Consider the following 19,093-nt stretch of genomic DNA (forward strand, 5'->3'; position numbering starts at 1 on the left):
TGTTTGCACTAAATGTTCCTCCTGATACCGTTTTCTAATAGAAACGTTTTACCGCTCGATCATTTCGCGCATCGCCATTGTAAAGTCAGATCCATTGTACAGAGTAAAAACGGCGGAGGAAGAGCGACCGGATAAAAACCATTTTGTAAGAAACCATATGCGCGCGCGGTTGCCCGGAAGGTAACAATAAAAAGGACGGTTAAATGTCGATTCTAATTTAACGGTCGTACATGATAGCCGGAGGGCGACAAGATGATCGAGGTGATTGACGTCTATAACGTCGACGCCTGTCGACGTGTATTTTGTGGGAACGCGCGCGTGCCACGAAATATACGCGCGATGGTGGAAAAAGAGCGAGATGGGAAGCGGACACGAGTCAACCGGTCGATCTGACTTGATGCTAATCAATCATCCGAACGGATTTTATGACGGGAAGCAATTTGCCCGGTCTGTAATAGGTCGCGTCGATGATGCGCCGCCGTCTTGGCGATGACGTGCCGTGACATGCCCGGCATGCGGGCTCACATTGGTCTGGCAACGATCATTACTTTCCGCCTGTTCCACATAAGGGACCGTAAGATTACTCCCGGCGAGAGTAAGAGCTTAAAAGCGAGATTCGTCATCCTAAATTTTCCGATTTCACTCGTGATTTATGAGACGTTGCAGCGAATAGTTTTTCTAGATTGTTTTTTTTTTTCACGTAACTTTTTCGTAAGAAGTACGTTAATTAAGCTCGTCGGTTGAACAAGTTCTCACAGTACGCTCCTCCCCCACTCCCCTCTCCTCCCCGTATGTAAAATCGAACGAAAAAGAACAAAAGAAATACAGATGCGACATGCAGATATGATTGAGAACGGACGTCTTTCATTCAAATGCACGAAGACGGATCATTAAATAATGGAACACACCGTTGCGCTGAAAACGACCGAGCTCGTAGAGCCTCGCGATTATTACTTCCGCGTTTCCCGCATAAGGTAACATGGGAATTGACTTTGCGATCCCATTAGAACGTGAAAAGAAAAAAATAGTTTAATCCTCTACTCTTTCTCGCGCGGTGCGTGAAGTATCGTGGGTGAGCTAGGAGAGCGAAAACGCATTAGGGCGGAAGTACAATAATTCTTGCGCGGTTAATAGGTATAGGCGATCGCCACGTATTGACCTCGATAGACCAATTACACATATACCGCTCGTACATTTTGCACGATGACTCGCACGATATAGCGCCGCGCAACGAGAGAAATACCGCGGGCATTAATAAACCGGTAAAAATGTTTCCCCGATAATCCGAGAGCGGCGTTACGTTTCTTACGTTAGCCTCAACCGGCGGTATAACCAGTTCGGACTTTTCCAATTATGTTTTACTCCCTGCACGCGAGTATCGCGGAAGTGGCGGACGAGGGGGAGCGGTGGGTATTTTCTTTGGATACATTGTGTTCGAGGCGCACAACATTCGACCAGCTGTGCCCGCGCGATCGTGGACCGCGTGGCTGATGCTTCCTCCACGAGTGTCGACGAGTAAAACAAACGGATCGTTACGATAGTGGCAGGTAGGAAGGAACGAGTGGCCGGGCCGGGGAGCGAAGGTGGAGCAATAAGAGGCGCACGGCCTCGTTAACTCGTCGTTCCACATCATTTGCTCGCGCGAGCACGGCCGCGGTACGGCGCAATATCGCTTTATTAGAAAGTAATAACAGTCGTGGTAGAAACAAAGAGTAAATTTATATCGGGATACGTACGTAAGATGCCCGGCATCAAGATATATCACCCGCAGTCGTTCCTGTATCAAGCGTCGTGGCGCCCTTTTCCGGTTTAGAACGTGCCCGCCGCGCGGCCGGCCGTTCTCGTTTCCTGACCGCGGCCGATCACGAAGGGCTAACCCCATTTCCTGTCCGAGCGCTACGAGATACGAAGATAGAGATCTCCCGATGCCTGGAATTTCGTCGAGGCAGGCGGGAATAGGAAAAGTTACTCGCTGTATTCAATTTTCGTCCCTCGCGCATTCAATCAAGACGGCGGGGTGTATGCAAATTCTAATCTGTAGTAGTAACGTAACGTAACTTGAAGAAGAAGAAGAAGAAGAAGGAGATTTCATCGCATCGTTCGCGCCGTATATTATCCGTACGCACCTTATTTACCTGTCGACTGGCAATGAATGATAAAACGCCTGACAACAACTTTGATATACGCCACGCTATCAGCTATCAATAATCTCCGTCGTTTGCGACAGTATACCGTCATTACGATATGGTAATAAACGTTCGCAACATTGATTCTCGGTAAACGAAGGGGCATCGTTTGACCCGAGATATACCGATATAGCAGGAAGTTGCTTGTTAATTCTTTGTCTTTCTTAATCTCAGATGGCTGAAAGACCTTTTCCCACTCGTAGATCTAGTCGCAAGCTAGTAATCGATTAATAATTAATTATTACCGGGGAACACTAGTACTTAGATTATAGCTTCAAGTTGATAAAAACATTTATGACGTACCAATTACCATTACAATAATTATCTAACGATTAATATCCCGCTAGTCACTCGATGCAAGTGTTAAAAAATATTTAATAGATTTAAAAGAAATGTTGGAAACATATTTATAAAGTCTATAATTTAACGAATTGTTCGTGAAGAGAGTTGTTCAAGTACCTAAAGACAGAGATCCCGAACTTTCTAAATAATATACACGTTATAAAGTATCTTCTGTGCGTAGTATACGTCGCGCATCTTCTCTATGCCATGCATACGAGAATTTATTCGCGCCATTAATACCGTTTCAAATAATAGGAAACGCTCGTCTGTCACATAAACGTGAAACAATCGTAAAGTAAACGAGCGAACGCGTCGCGAAAGCGCAACCGATGCACACATGCATCGCGGTTGATTTTATTAATCCGGGGATCAGGAAAGAAAGAGAAACGACCGTCGTACGATGCGGCGACGGGGGCGACGGTGGATCGTCGGTGACGGTGCAGCATTGCGCCCTCGTCTAACCAGAAATTTGCCAAAAGTTCGGCTTTCCGGTATGTCCGTCACGTAACCGGGCCGCGGCTCTCTTCCATTTCACAACCGGTTTGAATGAAATTGGAAACATTTCTCAACCGCCACGTCCGTGTACGTAAACTCGTAAGGTAGCGTGTAACGCGCTCCCCCTACGTACGTAGGGATGAACCGGGCGGCGGATGGGGGAGAGCGGCCCCCGCGGCCGACTTATATAAAGCAGACAAGAGGGGATCAAGTTGAGCCGCGGCCGTAAAAGCGCGGGCGGCGAGCCTTACGATCTGACTGATCTGATGCGGTACATTTATGACGGGCTCTCCTCTTTCCCGTCTTTTCCCATCGCCGACGTCGTTGCCGCGGAGGGAGACTTATCGTCGGCGCGTACCAGATGCCGCGGATACGGCCTGTGTTTCTTTTCCCGTAGCTCTACGTTATGTACCTCTCTCTATATCTCTGCCTCTCAAACTCTCCCGCGTCCCCGGGCTTTCCTCCCGCCTCCTGCCTCCTTCCCTTCCTTCGATCCGCTTGCGCTCTTTTTCTTCCATCCGCTTGCGAATGCAATCGCTCTCGCTTTTCCCCCGCGGAGAACGGACCTTCCGCTACTCTTTCTGCGCGGGATGACGTTGGGTTAATAAAGTTCCGCTCGTTCCTCCGCTAGTCCCGCGCATAGGCAAAGAAACGTCTAAATGAAGTTGTACGTGGAACGAAGCATATTTTAATGTCTTACTTCCCGCCGATAATATACGTGCTCGGTGTGTAAATACGATGAACTTGGTAATGCGCCGTAGAAACCAGTTTTCGACGTACACAGCGAGCGTGGCGCTAACCTTGCGTTCATCCCGGCCTTTCTCAGTTTCAAGAGAAGTCCACGGGCTTCGGGAGGTGCCAGGACGTCCGAGGGACTTGAACCCTGCGAGCGTGTAACGAATGATCTGAATGGAGAGAAATCAATGACGCGCCGTGCCGCGCGGACGTAGCTATGAATATATTACGGCTGGTGTTCCCCGGCGAAACGATGATCTCGCGAGATTACTCCGCGGACGACGAGCCTAACGAGCGAACACGAGTGATTATCATACGTTCCTTTTGTAGGAGACTATGAGAGATTGAGCGGGCGGGAAGAGGGAATGAAGACTTGAATCTCCCCTGTACTCAATTCCGATCGCTGCGGTGCCGCAAAAGAAATTAAAAAAAAAAAAAAAAAAATCTCCGCGTGCCACATAACCGCGATAAGTTGTAAACGAATAAAAAAGATTTTAACGGATAGGTCCGCTTGTCGCGTGAGAAAATGGGAATTACAGCGACGTGCCTGGTCGCACCATTTGCCAGGATGAATATACGCGCGCTCTAATGGCGCGCGTAAAAGCGGGTACTTGGGCTGTTTTTCATGTCATAATCCCGTGTAATTGCCGTTATATGGCCTTACCTAATAAAGAACAAAAAAAATTCGACGCAGCTGCCGCGGGACGTGAAAAACCAGTTTGAAGCGATCATGTCTTACGCATATTGCGTGCGACGGCCGACGCCCGTCGTGTTACGCGGTCCCTCTGACATCCGCATTCTGTAAATCCCTCTTCTGTAAGAACCTGCGGTTTTTTCCTCGCACGCCGGCAATCGCGCGTAAAATCACGCCACCGCGCGCCCGTATCCGACTTCGGGATATAGTTGAAAATTTATGCGAGGGCGACGTATGGGTAAGATTACCATTATTCCGCGCTAGCACTGAATCCTATGAGCGGACGACCGCCCGCGTCGAAATTTCGGAATTAATGCGACACTGCTTAGTTAAGTCGACGGCACCGACATCGCGTATGAATTACGAGTATGTTAAAAAAAAAAAAAAAAAGAGCAAGATACGCGCGCGTTTCGCAGCTGCCTCGCGCTGATTGCGTTCGCCATTGTTGGGTAGTTCTCCTAACTCCGTGAAAAAAAAAAAGTCAGGTATAAATCTGTCGTTTCGGAATCCGACGCAAGCAACATTCCCTCGGCCGGTGCCTGATGGTACTTTAATTTGTTTCTTGCGACGAAAAAAAAGCACGGAAATTCTATACGCAACTACCGGGATAATAAAGAGCGACGAAAGAGAAGTGGCGACGGGGACGCGCCGCAAATGTCATAATATTGGCGATGTAGTTTGCTAACGGTATGCGAACTCGACAAAAGCCCCGAACAGCGAAATTGTTGCGTTCCGAGGAGCCATTCGGCACAGGTGTTTATGTATTATCCGAGCGACAAATAACGGCGTGAAACAATTGGTTACGTGACTTGCAATCCGTCGAAAGGGACCGATGGAGTACGCGAGGAAGTTCGTTTTATTACATTCCACGTATCGAATTTCCTGCTCCTCCGCTGAAATGTATTTACATGCCGAGTTGAAAATTAAAAGCAAAGATCGCGACGTTCGTTTACTTATCGTTATTGAGAGAACGGCGAATTTTATAAATTTGTAAAAAAATTAAGACATAAATTATTACATTTCTCTCTCAGGTAAATTCACGCGTAAATTCAATCAACGAATCTTTAGAACTTTGATATTCGGTTAAATTACACGAGTTATACACGCAAATATAAATATCTTCTGAACTTATATATTCTTTTTAACGTTGTAATAATTTTCAACTCGACGAAAAGTTGAAATTAATTGAACTAGGCCAAAGTACTAATTCATATCGCTTAAATTGATTTCTCGCGTTCATAAAATCGTAAAGCATTTCTATCTCTCATAATTGAATATCCTATGACGGTTTCCCTCGGTCAGTAATCTCCTTTCGTTCTCACAATCTCATCATGTTTTCTTTTCCCTTTTTGTGTCTCACAGATACTGCTGTCGCATTTCGATGCCTTCAAGTTCCCAAGCTCGGAAGTGGTGCAGTTCCGCGCTCTGGTCACCCCGTGCATGCCGACCTGCGAACCCGTGCAGTGCGATCAGGAGGAGACGACCGGCGAGCTGCGCTCGGTGATCTCCTTCGGTAGACGCCGTCGCCGTCGTCGCTCCACCGCCGTCGGCTCCCAGAGCCACGAGGATCTCCTCCTGGTGCAATCCATCCAAATTACCGACAAATTTGGCTTCGAGCGCGATGGTAAGTTACCGAACGCCACTTCCGCGACGAGGGACACCGTTTTCGTCGAGAGCGAGGACATATCGTCGACGATGGGAATGTGCATCAATCTGGGCGAGGCGATTGTGGCCGGCACCGTCTTCCTCGTCGCCCAGATCGCCATCATAGCAGCATGGACCTTCACCTGGCAGCGACGCCGGCAGATGCTCAAGCATCAGGAGGCACTCTCGGTCTCCGTGTCCGTGCCTGGGATGCATTCCCTCCCCGGGCGCACCGACAGTCTCTGTAAGTTGTACGACGGCGGATACTCCGCGCGTCGCTTCTGAACGGCTTCTCCCACCAGCTCCCACGGCATATTGTCAATTTTGTCTTCCTGCGTAAATCGCTATTAACGAATCTTTGGCTGACTTCACATGGACGTGAGCTCTCAAACCGGTGCGCGCCGCGAGGAGGGGATCGTGCGCGCGTCACGATCCCCCGAAGCGATCAGCAAAAGTAACACTCTCTCACACGCGGCTCTCTCTTTGAATCTTTCTACGGAATTCGGACGGACGTTACTTCGTATCTACATATCAAACTTCTTTACGAGTGTACCGCATTGCGAGGTTGCAGCCAATATACGTAGCTTTTAGTGAAGTATGCCCTTTACCACCCACGCTTACCTTGTAGTCGGGTGGAAGCTTTGCAGAAGCGTTCTACTATTCCAATTAGATTCGGTTAGATGGGCAAATCGCGGAGTTTGTTGAACGCGCAAAGGGATAGAGGGACGTTCGTTTTTTTTTTTTTGCTACGCTCAGAAACCGAGGCGAATGATCGCTGCCCATCTTTTCTACGAACGTCCTTGTATCCGCATTACCGTATTAGATACTATCGCGTGTACCTTCTTCTTTCGATCCAAACTTCATTTCCTCGCAGCTGGCAACGTAAGGAAACCGATCGATTTCGCCGTATCATTTAATCGAAGTTGCTTCCGCGCTCGTCCTGCCGGTTAAAGTGGCGCAATTACAAGTGGCTCGCGTATACACACGTGCTAATAATACCGGTGAATTATTGAACGGAATAATTAGGCACAATTGCGCTTGATTACTTGCTACATCTGTCATTTGTTGAAGGCACAAATATCAGTGTCTCCCAATCGACATTTTTGACCAAGGTCGGCGCAACGAATCGTACGTATCATCATCAGTTTCATCTTACTGTCTCTCGGGTGGCCGGTTATTTCGTGGAAGAAGGGGGCAGAGTTGCAATTACGGTCCGTACCGGTAACCTTTAATTAGCGTAACGTTCAATGTCCAAGTGACCTTCGTGCGTGCACGTACCATCGTTCAACATCGAAAATCGACGCTGTCTAAGGAGACGTTTCTCAGAAATTGGCTGAAAGGGCACGATAAATATAAAATAAAAAGAAAAGGCAAGTTCTCTCGTAATATCGCACCGACACTTAATCCGTGTCCGATCGGAGACGCATACCGAGAATCACACGCTTCACGCTGAGGCCAAATCGATTTCTTACTTACTGTTCCGGGATAAAAGTGGCCGTCTCGCCACACCACTTCCGCCGGTAAATAGTTGATAATGTAACGGTCACAAAAATTCAGCCGCGAAGAGAATAATCGATTTCGCGCGCGCGAGTTCGGTCGGTTTCTTGCGTCTATGTGCATTGCCACGCCGCAGCCACCGCCGTGCCCTTTCCCCTTCGCTTTGCCCTGCCCTCACAAGCTGCTTTTATCGTTCCCTTTCTTCTCGAGGCGACGTGACGCGATATGGGACACGTCTCGGCACAGTCTGTGGCTCCATAGGTGATGAAGGTCGACACGTATTCGCTGCATCGGTTAGGCTACCGGCATGGACTCTAATTAGTATTGGGAATTGTGCATGATTATGCAGACGCGTAGAGTAGGCTATCAATGGTAAGGTGCGGCGAGGAGCCGGAGCGGCGGGTCTAAATACAGGGATGAAAGAGGGAGAAGGGAATGAGAAACAGAGGTAGAATCAGATCGCGGTGAGCTCGGTGAAGAGGAGTAAAAGGTACGTCCGCAAGGGGTTGGCGGAAGGTTAATTGCCTTTTGTGGCGTCTCGGGGGTTAAGCTAAGCTTGCGGGGGTAACGCTTGATGGGGTTGAATCTAGCTTCGAGAGTAAAGGGGGAGAGTGAGAGAGAGGGGTAGTGTAGGATCACATCGAGGATAGCTATCTCTCCATACCAGAATCACGTAACCTCGACCCCCTTCCGACGTAACCTTAGTCATGTCCCTTATCCTTAGCTATCCCATAGCGGCCAGGTTAATTTACGTCGCGACACGTGAGCTTATCAATCAGGATTGGCGGATTCGGAAGTTGGAAGAGAGATAATCAAAAATCGATTACGATTAAAAGAACTTCCTGCGTACTGGTTACGTAAGCAATAAAATATTGCGCTTCATCAGTCCGCAATTTCATCGCCGGACATCTTGAGAAAATTCTAAAGGACAAAGCCGCGTTCGATAATATCAAACACAGAAAAATCCAGTTTATAACAATCCTTGTGCACCACTTTCTGTATAAACCGCAATATAAAGGGTATTTGTTAAATTCACATTGTTCGACAAGCAAAAAGACAGAGAAATAAGTTTCTTTACAAATAGAGATATATATTTTTAAATTTATATACACAATAATATTATCGACGGAATATATATGATAAAAATAATTAATAGATATTTTAATTTATAGTATTTTATGATTGAATATTATTTGCCATGATAATAGAAATTTCACCAGATATCCGATTCAGATTTTATCTAGCGTTAAAGAATTCGATTTAAAAAAAAAAAAGAAATAGAAACCGAAGGATAATATGCTGTAACATAGAGAAATACAAAATAGTTGGCCGTGGCAGCGGTGTCTTATCGATTTCACCAAGATACACAAGGCGGATCTACGGGGAGATCCGATTAATTGCGAAACTTGAGGATTAAAATACACTTATTAAGACAAACAAAGGAACGAGCGAGACAAAATGGAATCTCCAATCGTTCTGAACTGTTTGCATTATAGTTAACCAAACTCTCGGATTGTTCTGGTGTTTGACATTTGCCTATCGCGCGGTAGGAATACTATTCGCGATACTACGCGAGCTCTGCTCTTATTCGTACGCTTCAAAAAAAAAAATGTATTACACTTGAGCAACGACAACGTGCCTCCTAATCATACACACACACACACACATGCGTACAAAAAATTCTTTATCTTTCTCTAAAAGAACATCGACGCTTTGATCTCTTTTGATTTCGAGGTAATTGTGTGCGGAATTAAATTTGAGACTGTAAAGGTTTTGCGGTACGAGCAAAACAGAATATTCATTCGCGAATGTTTCACGTCTACCTGGCCACGTTTGCTGCACGTGTAACTCACTGTTAACGGCTAGTGGTCGCTAACGCAACAACAATATTGGCCGGGATCGAACGAGAAAGGATACACAGCGGCGGAACGCGCGTATGTTACATCCATCGGAATTCCAATGTACGCTTTAATTATTGGATCTAATTGCCGTGGATATTGCTAGGCACTGCCCCGTATGAGATCCACTCGGTGCGCCGACACCAAGCCAAATGGAATTTCACCCCCTTAAATCAAGCGGCATTGATCCCGGCAGGGTAAAAATTGAAATGCAGAAAACGCAAACGGAACTCGCGTTTTCCCCGTGTATATTTCCGAAGCGCAATTCGATTACCTCGCATTACGAGGGTAACCAGTACGCCGACGCCCCTGGTGATCGCGACCTGGCCGCGATAAACTCCCTTTCTCCGCTTCACCGCTTCTTACGCGTGATCCACTTATAGAAGTATAAAATACAAATAAATATAAATATATAAATATGGATATATATAAATATATATAAATATACGTATATACGTACGATGATAAACATGCCAACGAAGGTGCCTACGCGTACAGTAAGTAAACGCGATGCATGATAATTTTTTTTCCTCTCTCGTTTTTTTTTACTTTCTTCAAAGATAACACTTCAATTATGGATTTACGTTTAAGAATTTTTTTTTTTTTCGCTAACGCTGCGGTAGTATATCCAACCTGCTTGTGGTGAGAGGGTAGAGCCAATTTTAATACATGTTCGACGATACTTTGTACGAACGCAATTGAAACGGTGTTGCGCGCGCGCGAGCGCAAGAATGCGCCCAGGGGATCCATCCGCCGTGCGTATGTGGTCGCTGCGCGCAACGCTTTAGCGGTGTAATTTCGATACGACATGTATCACATGGGCGTATGGAGTGGCGCAAGAAAAATCTGACATGTCTTCACCTCGCCGCGAAAAGCGGTCTTCGACGGAAGAGAAAGAGAGAGAGAGAGAGATAAAGAAAGAGAAAGCGAGAAAGATAGGCGGGAGATCAAGCTGTCTCCCGCGATATAAAATGCGGGAGCTCGCTGGAACGGATCCTAAGTCACTACTTTCATGGGGAAGATGTGCAAGATTTTCTCGCGCCACCTCGTAGACAGCGTGCATTTCGAATAACACGATAACGATGTGCGAGCACTTTTCATCGACTTCGATCGAACCGTATGCGCCGGCATGATGCCCGGCCCGTGCCCGGTCGCCGGCCAAGTTTGATCTCAAGTCAATGGAAACTGCCGAGTACGCGGAGTATAAGGATAATCATTAATTAATTAATTGTCTTTACATTTAAAGAGCGTATACGATGAAAAGTAAAAGGAGCAATCATGTTTCATCAATATAATAACGTAATTAAGATTAAGTTAACGCGCCCCGCGGTCTCGGCGCTATGGACCGGGGCCGCGGAAGGCAATTGCGAAGGAAAGATAATATTGGGCTCGAGGACGATCGCTCTCGATGATATCAACCGCGCAATCCTGCAATCCCGGCCGGCCGGCCGACTTGGGTAGCCGCGAGCAATTCAACGCGGCCGGCGTCGTCGTTTCTGCGTGCAAGTACCAGTCGCCCCTTCTTCTTCTTCTTCATCTCTTTCTCCGCCCGCTCCTCGTAACCTTCTCCCTTCTCCCTCCCGTCACCCTCCATATCGTCCATCTTAATGAGGGTTGTGTTTATATCCTGTACTTCTTACCAGGAGTATCCGCGAGTTTGTAGAGATGTCGGTGCTTGTCCTCGAGCCTGAGGTGCGCGCTTGCTCCGTCGTAAGCTCGAGAAGCTCGAGTCTGTTCTGTACCATGACAAGCGTGTATTTCTGCTTTCCTCCATCCTATGTACGTGCTCTTTTCTATCCGCCCCCTCGCACCCATTCTTCCTCCTTTTCTTCGCTTTCCTGCTTCCCTGCCGTTCATCTCCTCCTCCTCCTCCTCAATCCCTTTGCTCTTCCACCCCCGCCCTTCTCGCTGCCGCGCGGCGCCGCGCGTCGGCCTCTCGCCAAATTAAACCATTTTCATCGCGAATACATGCGTCACGTACAGAACTTACCCGACGATCGCGAGCGTTCTTATGTTATAACCGCGCACCAGCATATAATCGCTTATTTATTTTTTACGTTAACGTACATTGCCCTTCAAGAATACTCGTACCCTATCACGCCTATTTTTTTCCCCCTTCCCGTCCACGACATACCAGCATACCAACTACCGTTTTAATAATACGCCCGTCATACCATCCACGCACTGAAACTGCTATGTAATTTAACGAATCACTCTGCTGACGTTAAACGTAATGCGTGCGTGTTTCTAATTAATTCCCCCCCTTTTTTTTCTACATTATCAAGACGTATCTTTCTCGCCAAACGTCGTATATGTCAGTACCGTAACACACACGTTGTACATAGCATATATGGTACAGAGAAAATAAACTCATTTTATAACGAAAAACGTCGTTTTCCTTTCCTTTCTGTTCTTTACGACACTGTAATGTGTAACTCCCCCCTCCCCTCCGGGTTGTAAGGCTCTACGATTCCGGCCGTACTCCTTCCGCTATACTCCTACATAAGGAAAGTCCTTGGAATGACTCGCGCAAACGGCGAAAAGAACAGCAAGGAGAAAGTGGTTACTACCTGTGGCGGCACGGTCAAGATCGCCGTTGACGATAATAATCCATCTGTCGTTGGCAAATTATTTTCATACTCACGTACGGAGAGAAACCATTGTAGGAGGAAGACTGCCAACTTCTTAACGAGTGTTATTGTTAGTCACGGGCTAACCAGTTCGACAAATTCCACGATCGAATCATTCGAGAAAATTATCCAATCAATCTCTGGTCGCGCGAGAACGTTAAATCGGGGCTCCTTCATCTCACTGTGGCGGTGGGAATAAATTGGTAAGTTCACACACATATCGATCAATATACTATAATGCGATGTGCTGCAATGACAAGCGAGCGGAACGGTAAGATATCTTCAGTTATAGAAAATGATTTGCAAAATATATTTCAACGTACAGCTAATAATTTTGCATTAAAATTACATTAAAATTCTGCCTTCTTTAAATATATCCACGTCTTGAAAAACAAGGAATAAAAATAAATAATGTGGTTATTCTTTATTATTAAATATAATCATTTAAAGCAAATTAATATCTAAATAAATTAATTACTAATAATTATTAATAGTTAATAAGTTCTGTGTAATTTTTTAAGATACTTATAGCAGCGTTATTAAATTTGACGTTCAAATTAATTTAGGGTATTATTTCTATCTCCAGTTTATGATAATGCTTTTTAAGTTGACAACCATATTGACATGCAATTTAAAATTAAAAAATATATCTAATATTGATATGAAAATACTAAGCATCAAGATAAGCTACAACCGCGAAATGGCACATTTTATTTTCTGTAATAATTAATTAATTAATTAATTAATTAATTATTTTTATGTTAATATATAAAAGAATACGATCTTTGTGCCATCATAAAATAAATATTCGTCAGACGTCATATTTCGTGGACGAGAATTCACTTTCTTCCTCATATAACTAGGACATAGCGTTCCTGTATATCACATTCATGTAACGTGTAATTTTAAAATAAGATGCCTCAAATTTGAAATTTACTTGCATGATGCCTACAATATCAGCGCAACAATAACTAGCAACTAACTTGGTCTGTATACATATATATACACGACTATGTTGATCGTAGAACATAGAATATTTACACCGCGCAGGGATTTTCGCAGAAATATGTCTCAGAAAAAATAAAAGGAATAAAAGTATAATAATTTGCTCACAATTACTGTTATAAGCCTTTATGCTATTATTAATATTGTATTATGATTATATATTTTTATTGTTAAGCCTAACGAATCATCAATCAGCAAGTTGATTGTTACTTACAACATTGACATCAATTTGTCAATGTTGTAACACAGTTTAAATAATAAAATATATCAAAATATAAGTAAACTCTTGTATATTTTCTTTAGTTTGATTGACTTATGAGTGGCTATATATATTCCATCCCTTTTACTGTACGATAAAAAATGCGAAGGTTCTTAACAGTTTTTTTAATTAAAAAAATAGATATGTCACTTAAAAAAATTTTTTTGTAGAACAATAATTTAAAGTTTTCATAACTGATTTATCTTAAATATAGTAAATGTTTAATAAATTAAGTTGTCGATAAATGCAGCATATATATATATATATATATATATATATACCAGAGTTACCTTATATTCTGTTAATAACAATCAATGACAATTTGAATGTATAGTTTGTCACGGATCAATGTCTACTAAACAAGGAAAATTAAATCTCTTCGTGATCGCTCAAAGTTTCAAGCGCAAAGCGATTCGCATCAGAAAGGAGGAGCCGTGGATAAAAGGAAACCGGAGATGTATCGCGAATATAAGGTGCGTCGTGCCGCACGAGCGAAAAGTAGACCATGTAAATGTCCAAGATCACTGGTTTCCAGCATCCGCTAGTCTGCGGCGCGCGATTCAATAAGCGTGAGAACCTTGTCGAGTGTTCGCGGGGAAGAATATTTATGAGAGAAGAATATTAATAGCTGACGTTTCCCAAGTGACTTGGGAGATCTAGCGGAGAGAACGATGGAAGAAATATGATTTTCTTCTTACATTACGAGCCAAACCATCATCTAAAAATAGACGAAATTAGTTAACTGTTGCTACAACTCAATTTTTATATGTACACTTTGCGATTACGAACGCAATAAATCATATTTATGAAAAGAAATAAGAGCGTGGGAAGTTAAAGTAACAATTATATTTTTACGAAGGATAAACATTTCCACTTCCATTCTTGTACCTTACGATAAAGCAATAACTTGAAAAAATTTTATTTTTTTTATAAAAAAGTATTAATTGTTTTTATTATATAAATATAAAATTTATCAATAATTTAGAGCCTACTAAAATATACCAAATATATTTATATCAAAAAATATTAGGAACATATAAGTTATATTTATCAAGTTTCTCGAACAGTTATAATAATTTCAAGGAATCCACATATACTACACGGATATCCAATTAAATTATGAATTTATAAACCGGAACCGTTTTCGATATTTAAGGATTAAGAACAACTTTATTAATCTGTAAATTACTGATAGTTCATTTTCAAACTTCAGTGATATGCAATACAAATATTAACATATATACGTACGATCTTCTCTTTTCAAAAATCGAGTATTAAATAGCGTTAAAGTATTAAGATTTTATCTCGAGATAGACTTAATTTTCTCACTTCGTATTGCAAATATATATCCTCAAGTTCTATTTATCGAACTCAAAACTGGATTTCATTGAATTTCTAAGCAGAAACGCCACCATAAATATTTAGGTCTTAGAAAATTACGGAGTATGCAGACGGAAAAGTTGAAGTAATTGAATATTTGCCTAATCTTATCCTACCATACACAGTCAAACGTACGTTAAAGGCTATGAGAAACTTTACTCTGCGCCATTTTGCGTAGTCTCGCCCATCTAACGTGATGTCGCTTTCCTTTCGTAGCGGCGCGCAACTGTAGGGAAAAGGAGACTATACTTTCTCATTTGGAAGTCGTGCCGCTGCTAGTTTTCAGGCAAACTCCGAGATTACCTACGTCTGGTCCCCAATCGAGGCGCTCGCCGACCGGGGCGCAATTTATCGCGCATAAAACGAGAGCGTAAGTTGCCCAGGTACGATTCGGTGAGTCCATTCCGCGGGAGTCGGCTATGTTAATGAACCAGATCGAGATAATGCTACTAGTTTACGGTTCTGCTAACGCAGCCGGAAGTATATATCGGATGACAGAGGCGCAGCCACGGTGTTATCGATCCGAAGTTCGCTGTTTCGCCCGCTCGTTCATCCATTCCCAAGTAGAGACAGAAGAAACATATCGAGCAAGCGCTAGTTGGGTGGCATAAAAGTCCTGATAGGTTCCCGATATCTTCCGGATATCTCGTTCCGACATGACGCTCCGCCGTCCTCGTCGTCATCGTACGATAACGGAGCTATGTCGCTCCGTACGAACGGCTTCGGTCGTACGGTCTCCTCTGGTACGTGACGTGCGGAAGGAAGACGGAGGTGGCGGCGGCAGAATTTCCGGCAACATTTGCCGACGGGAAGAGGAAGAGGCAGCCACGGAGAGCTGTATGTGCGGGTGAGTGAGGAAGAAAAATGGAGAATAGGATTGCTCGAAAACACGGGCGCACTACGTTCGAATAGCGATTGGAATCCTCGGCTAGAACGCCGAAGATTCGTTTCTCACAGTGGCGACATTGTGTCGCTGCAAAAACGTTACGTTGTGTTTATTCTACCGTGGATAGGGTTGCCATATTAAAATTTGTTAAACTAGAACTTACAGGCCAAAAACCCCGGACATTTCTGTTGTAATGAAAATATGTTAATTATGCATAATAAATATTATAAAAGCCGCTCAATAAGTGGTCGCGCCATTGAAAAAAGCACGGTAAAGAAAATAAATAATTAAAATATTTAAAACGCTAGACGCACATAATTTTTCCAGACAAATTTTCAACACTTTCAAAAATCTTCCCGGACAATCTTAAATGCACCCCCCCCCCCCAAAAAAAAAGAGGACAGTGTTCGGGGAAAAGAGGACGGACAACAACCCTAGCCATGGAGAGATATCGGGTGCTAATGTATGTAGCAATTACGCGAACATATCCGTTTATTAGACGTTCATAATCCCAAATTTTCATTCATCTGATTATGTCAACATTGATCGGTCATGTCGAAGCTATCACGGTGCTCTGATTAAAAGTTTTGCGCGCCGCCGTTGAATGGCAGCCGACATAAACAAAACAAAATGTTGTTCCATTGTGATCGATTTAGCACCGATATCGTATAATAGCAATAAATTAACACATTTTGTAGAGAACAAATTGCGAGAATAATTTCTTGTCAAATGTGTCATATAAGAACCAATCAATATTTAAGAAACTAATTTACATATCTACGTGTAATTAATTTATGTAATATTTTATAGATAAAAATAATTCAGATATTCAAATTGGTAATTTCGCAGCTTGTGTTAAAATCAGCAGCGACATGATCTCTAGATAAAAAAGTATATAAATTAAAATGGAAGCTGATATTAATTACAATAATTGATTAATTATAGCTAAAAAATGGAAATTCGCAGTGACAATCGATATACAACGTAAGCGCATATTTAAAAAAAAAAACAAAGAATCTCGATAATTGGCAATCATGTTCTATTCTAACCGTCTAGTATATCAGCAGAAAAGTGACGTGCACGTGAGATCATCAGTCACTGCGTCGAGCGTCATCGTGAATGAGAAACGCCAACTGTAAGACGTCCACCTCGAGCCATTTGTCAAAAGTCGAGACAGTCCTATCGAAGTGTCTCTACGAAATTATCTGCTGGCGGCGCTGGACCCACGGGATTCCGGACAATCTGTCCCGGTCGAATTATCCAACATTAACCCCCGGGTTATCGATCTGCCGAATGTTCGCTACTTCGCGGCAGTCCGTTCCCGATCCTCATGTGATTTCGGCGAGGTATCTTTTCGGTCCTTTTTGGAGAAGCAAGTGCTTTCGCATTTCCAAGGTTTTCCTCTACTACTTTGCGAGTCATGCCTCTTTCTCCAAGTAAGATAGAGTATGGATCAATAAGCGTCGGGATTATTCGCCGTAAAAACGTAACGATTAAATTATGCTGTTCTAACGCTCGATAGTGCAATTGTAAGAAAATAATACAGTTGAAGCTGTTAAAAACGACCTCGCTGCGGAGACGAGAAGGCTATATATCTTTCGATAAAATATTACGAGACGAAAGTCGCTTGATTTCGAATTCATGGCCTATAAATGTTCCGATATCGCTTCTAAACGCCCAATCCTGTCGTACAGCTAAGCACGTGGTTCAAAGATATAGCCCAATAAATACTTCGTAATTCCTTACGGGTTTTGTTTTCCTACACACGCGTATCGTCACACGCTGATATATTGTACGCGATCTACTTAAAGTTTCGCCTCTCGTTCGCGTTTCGATTACATCGAAAGTTGTAAACCAAGTCGAAATGTGCATCAAGCGATCAAGGAAAGTGGCGGCGGCGTAAATAGCGAGCGGTTTTGCCATCGGAATGTCGATGCCGTGATCGGCAAGGAGGTCGAAGTAGTGCGACCACCTCGAACGGCGAGGTTGTCTGGCTCATCTTAGCCAGCTCTTGTGCATGGTCGGGTTAGGTAAGGATTGTTGCGCGGCATTCAAGCAAGAAAAGACGACAAGCAAAACGAATTGAGATGGGAGATGTGACAAGAAATGGGAGCGAAATCTGACACATGAAAGGCAGTGAAGAAGAGCAGATAAAAAATATATATTATATATATATGTAACACAACGAATCAAAACGATGAACAACACATACAAATAATCATGTACTTTACCATGGATCTTTTGAAAATCGCATAGTTTAACCTTTCAAGTAAAATACGTGCAATTTGAAACGGAATATATATTTAAAGTATTATAAATCCGTAGTTTATTTACGTTCGCAAAAAAAAATAAAATTAATATGTAAAAATAATATTATTTAATTATTCATTACGGATTATATAAAAATAAATAACTCCTATAAAGCGTAAAGAACCAAACTCTGTTTCGTTATAAGTTAATTAATAATTATAAGTTTAGTTATGCTGTGTTAATTGTGAGCGATCATTATTACGATACGAGAAATCAAGATAATCTGAAATATCGATGAATATAACTAAATATACGTAGATATATATGTGTAGTATTATGATATTAAATACAGAAATTGAAACTCTGAGAGGATCGAACTGCTGATAAAAATAGAAGACTCATTTTTATTAGGGTTTGGATATATAATCCATACATATTGTTTAAGTTAGTTCCTATTCGCATGACATCGCGGAATAACTATTCAATTCCTTTCTTTGAAACGCCGAATTATGTTCAAACGTAATAAATGATTAATTAAACTCATAATAAATGATCAGTTAAACTCAATGAAAATGCTTTTCTGGTTTCCAAGCTTTCGATTTAACGTTCTACCAATTATCTGATACATTATTTCTTCATATTTTTTTTGCCCAATATGGACGTTATATCATCCTTATATTTCTAGATATCAAGAAAAAACTGTACAGAAAATGTTACAACAGAAATTAGTATCCTCGATATATGCATATCATTCTAATTGGATCTATTTTATTGCTGATCTTAATTTATTATACTTATAAAATAAAATAAATTATAATTTAATTTTTATAATAATATAATTTAATTAGAAAAAATTATAATTATATAAATAAATATGACTAGATGCGGGTAGGTATGAATATATGCAAGAGTTCATAAAACATAGAAAAGTCTCTAAATCTCCTTTCGCGTTTCAAGCTTCATGAACCCTTGGGCCATTTTTTCTCCGCGGCACTTATTCCTAGCTTTCGTATCCCGTCCTTCCCGTCCGCTTTTCGCTCGAATGTCTACCTTCATCTCCTAGCCGTCCTTCTAAGAGCCAATCCGTCTGACTTCTCGCTGCACTTGTGAGTCTCAAGTATTCTCCCAGTTGCAGTCACGCAAGTCTTATTCAGAAAGATCTCCTCGCTTGTCCGTTGACTGGAAATAGTTT

The 19,093-nt window shown here is 42.8% G+C and overlaps 2 protein-coding genes across 6 annotated transcripts in view; one reads left to right on the forward strand and one right to left on the reverse strand.

Annotated features, from left to right (window-relative positions):
- Positions 1–11,879, forward strand: part of LOC105830302 — an 87,047-nt gene extending 75,168 nt beyond the window's left edge. For both annotated transcript variants that reach the window (XM_028190728.2, XM_036288131.1), the window contains one exon: positions 5,815–11,879. In XM_028190728.2, the coding sequence (XP_028046529.1) occupies positions 5,815–6,381 (567 nt within the window). In that variant the 3' untranslated portion in view covers positions 6,382–11,879. The remainder of the gene's footprint in view (positions 1–5,814) is intronic.
- LOC105832555 (autophagy-related protein 16-1) overlaps positions 1–19,093 on the reverse strand; it is a 413,425-nt gene that overhangs the window by 231,166 nt on the left and 163,166 nt on the right. The gene's annotated exons all lie outside the window — the stretch shown is intronic.

The sequence above is a fragment of the Monomorium pharaonis genome, chromosome 6 (genome assembly GCF_013373865.1).
Source record: "Monomorium pharaonis isolate MP-MQ-018 chromosome 6, ASM1337386v2, whole genome shotgun sequence".
Taxonomy (NCBI): Eukaryota; Metazoa; Arthropoda; class Insecta; order Hymenoptera; family Formicidae; genus Monomorium; species Monomorium pharaonis.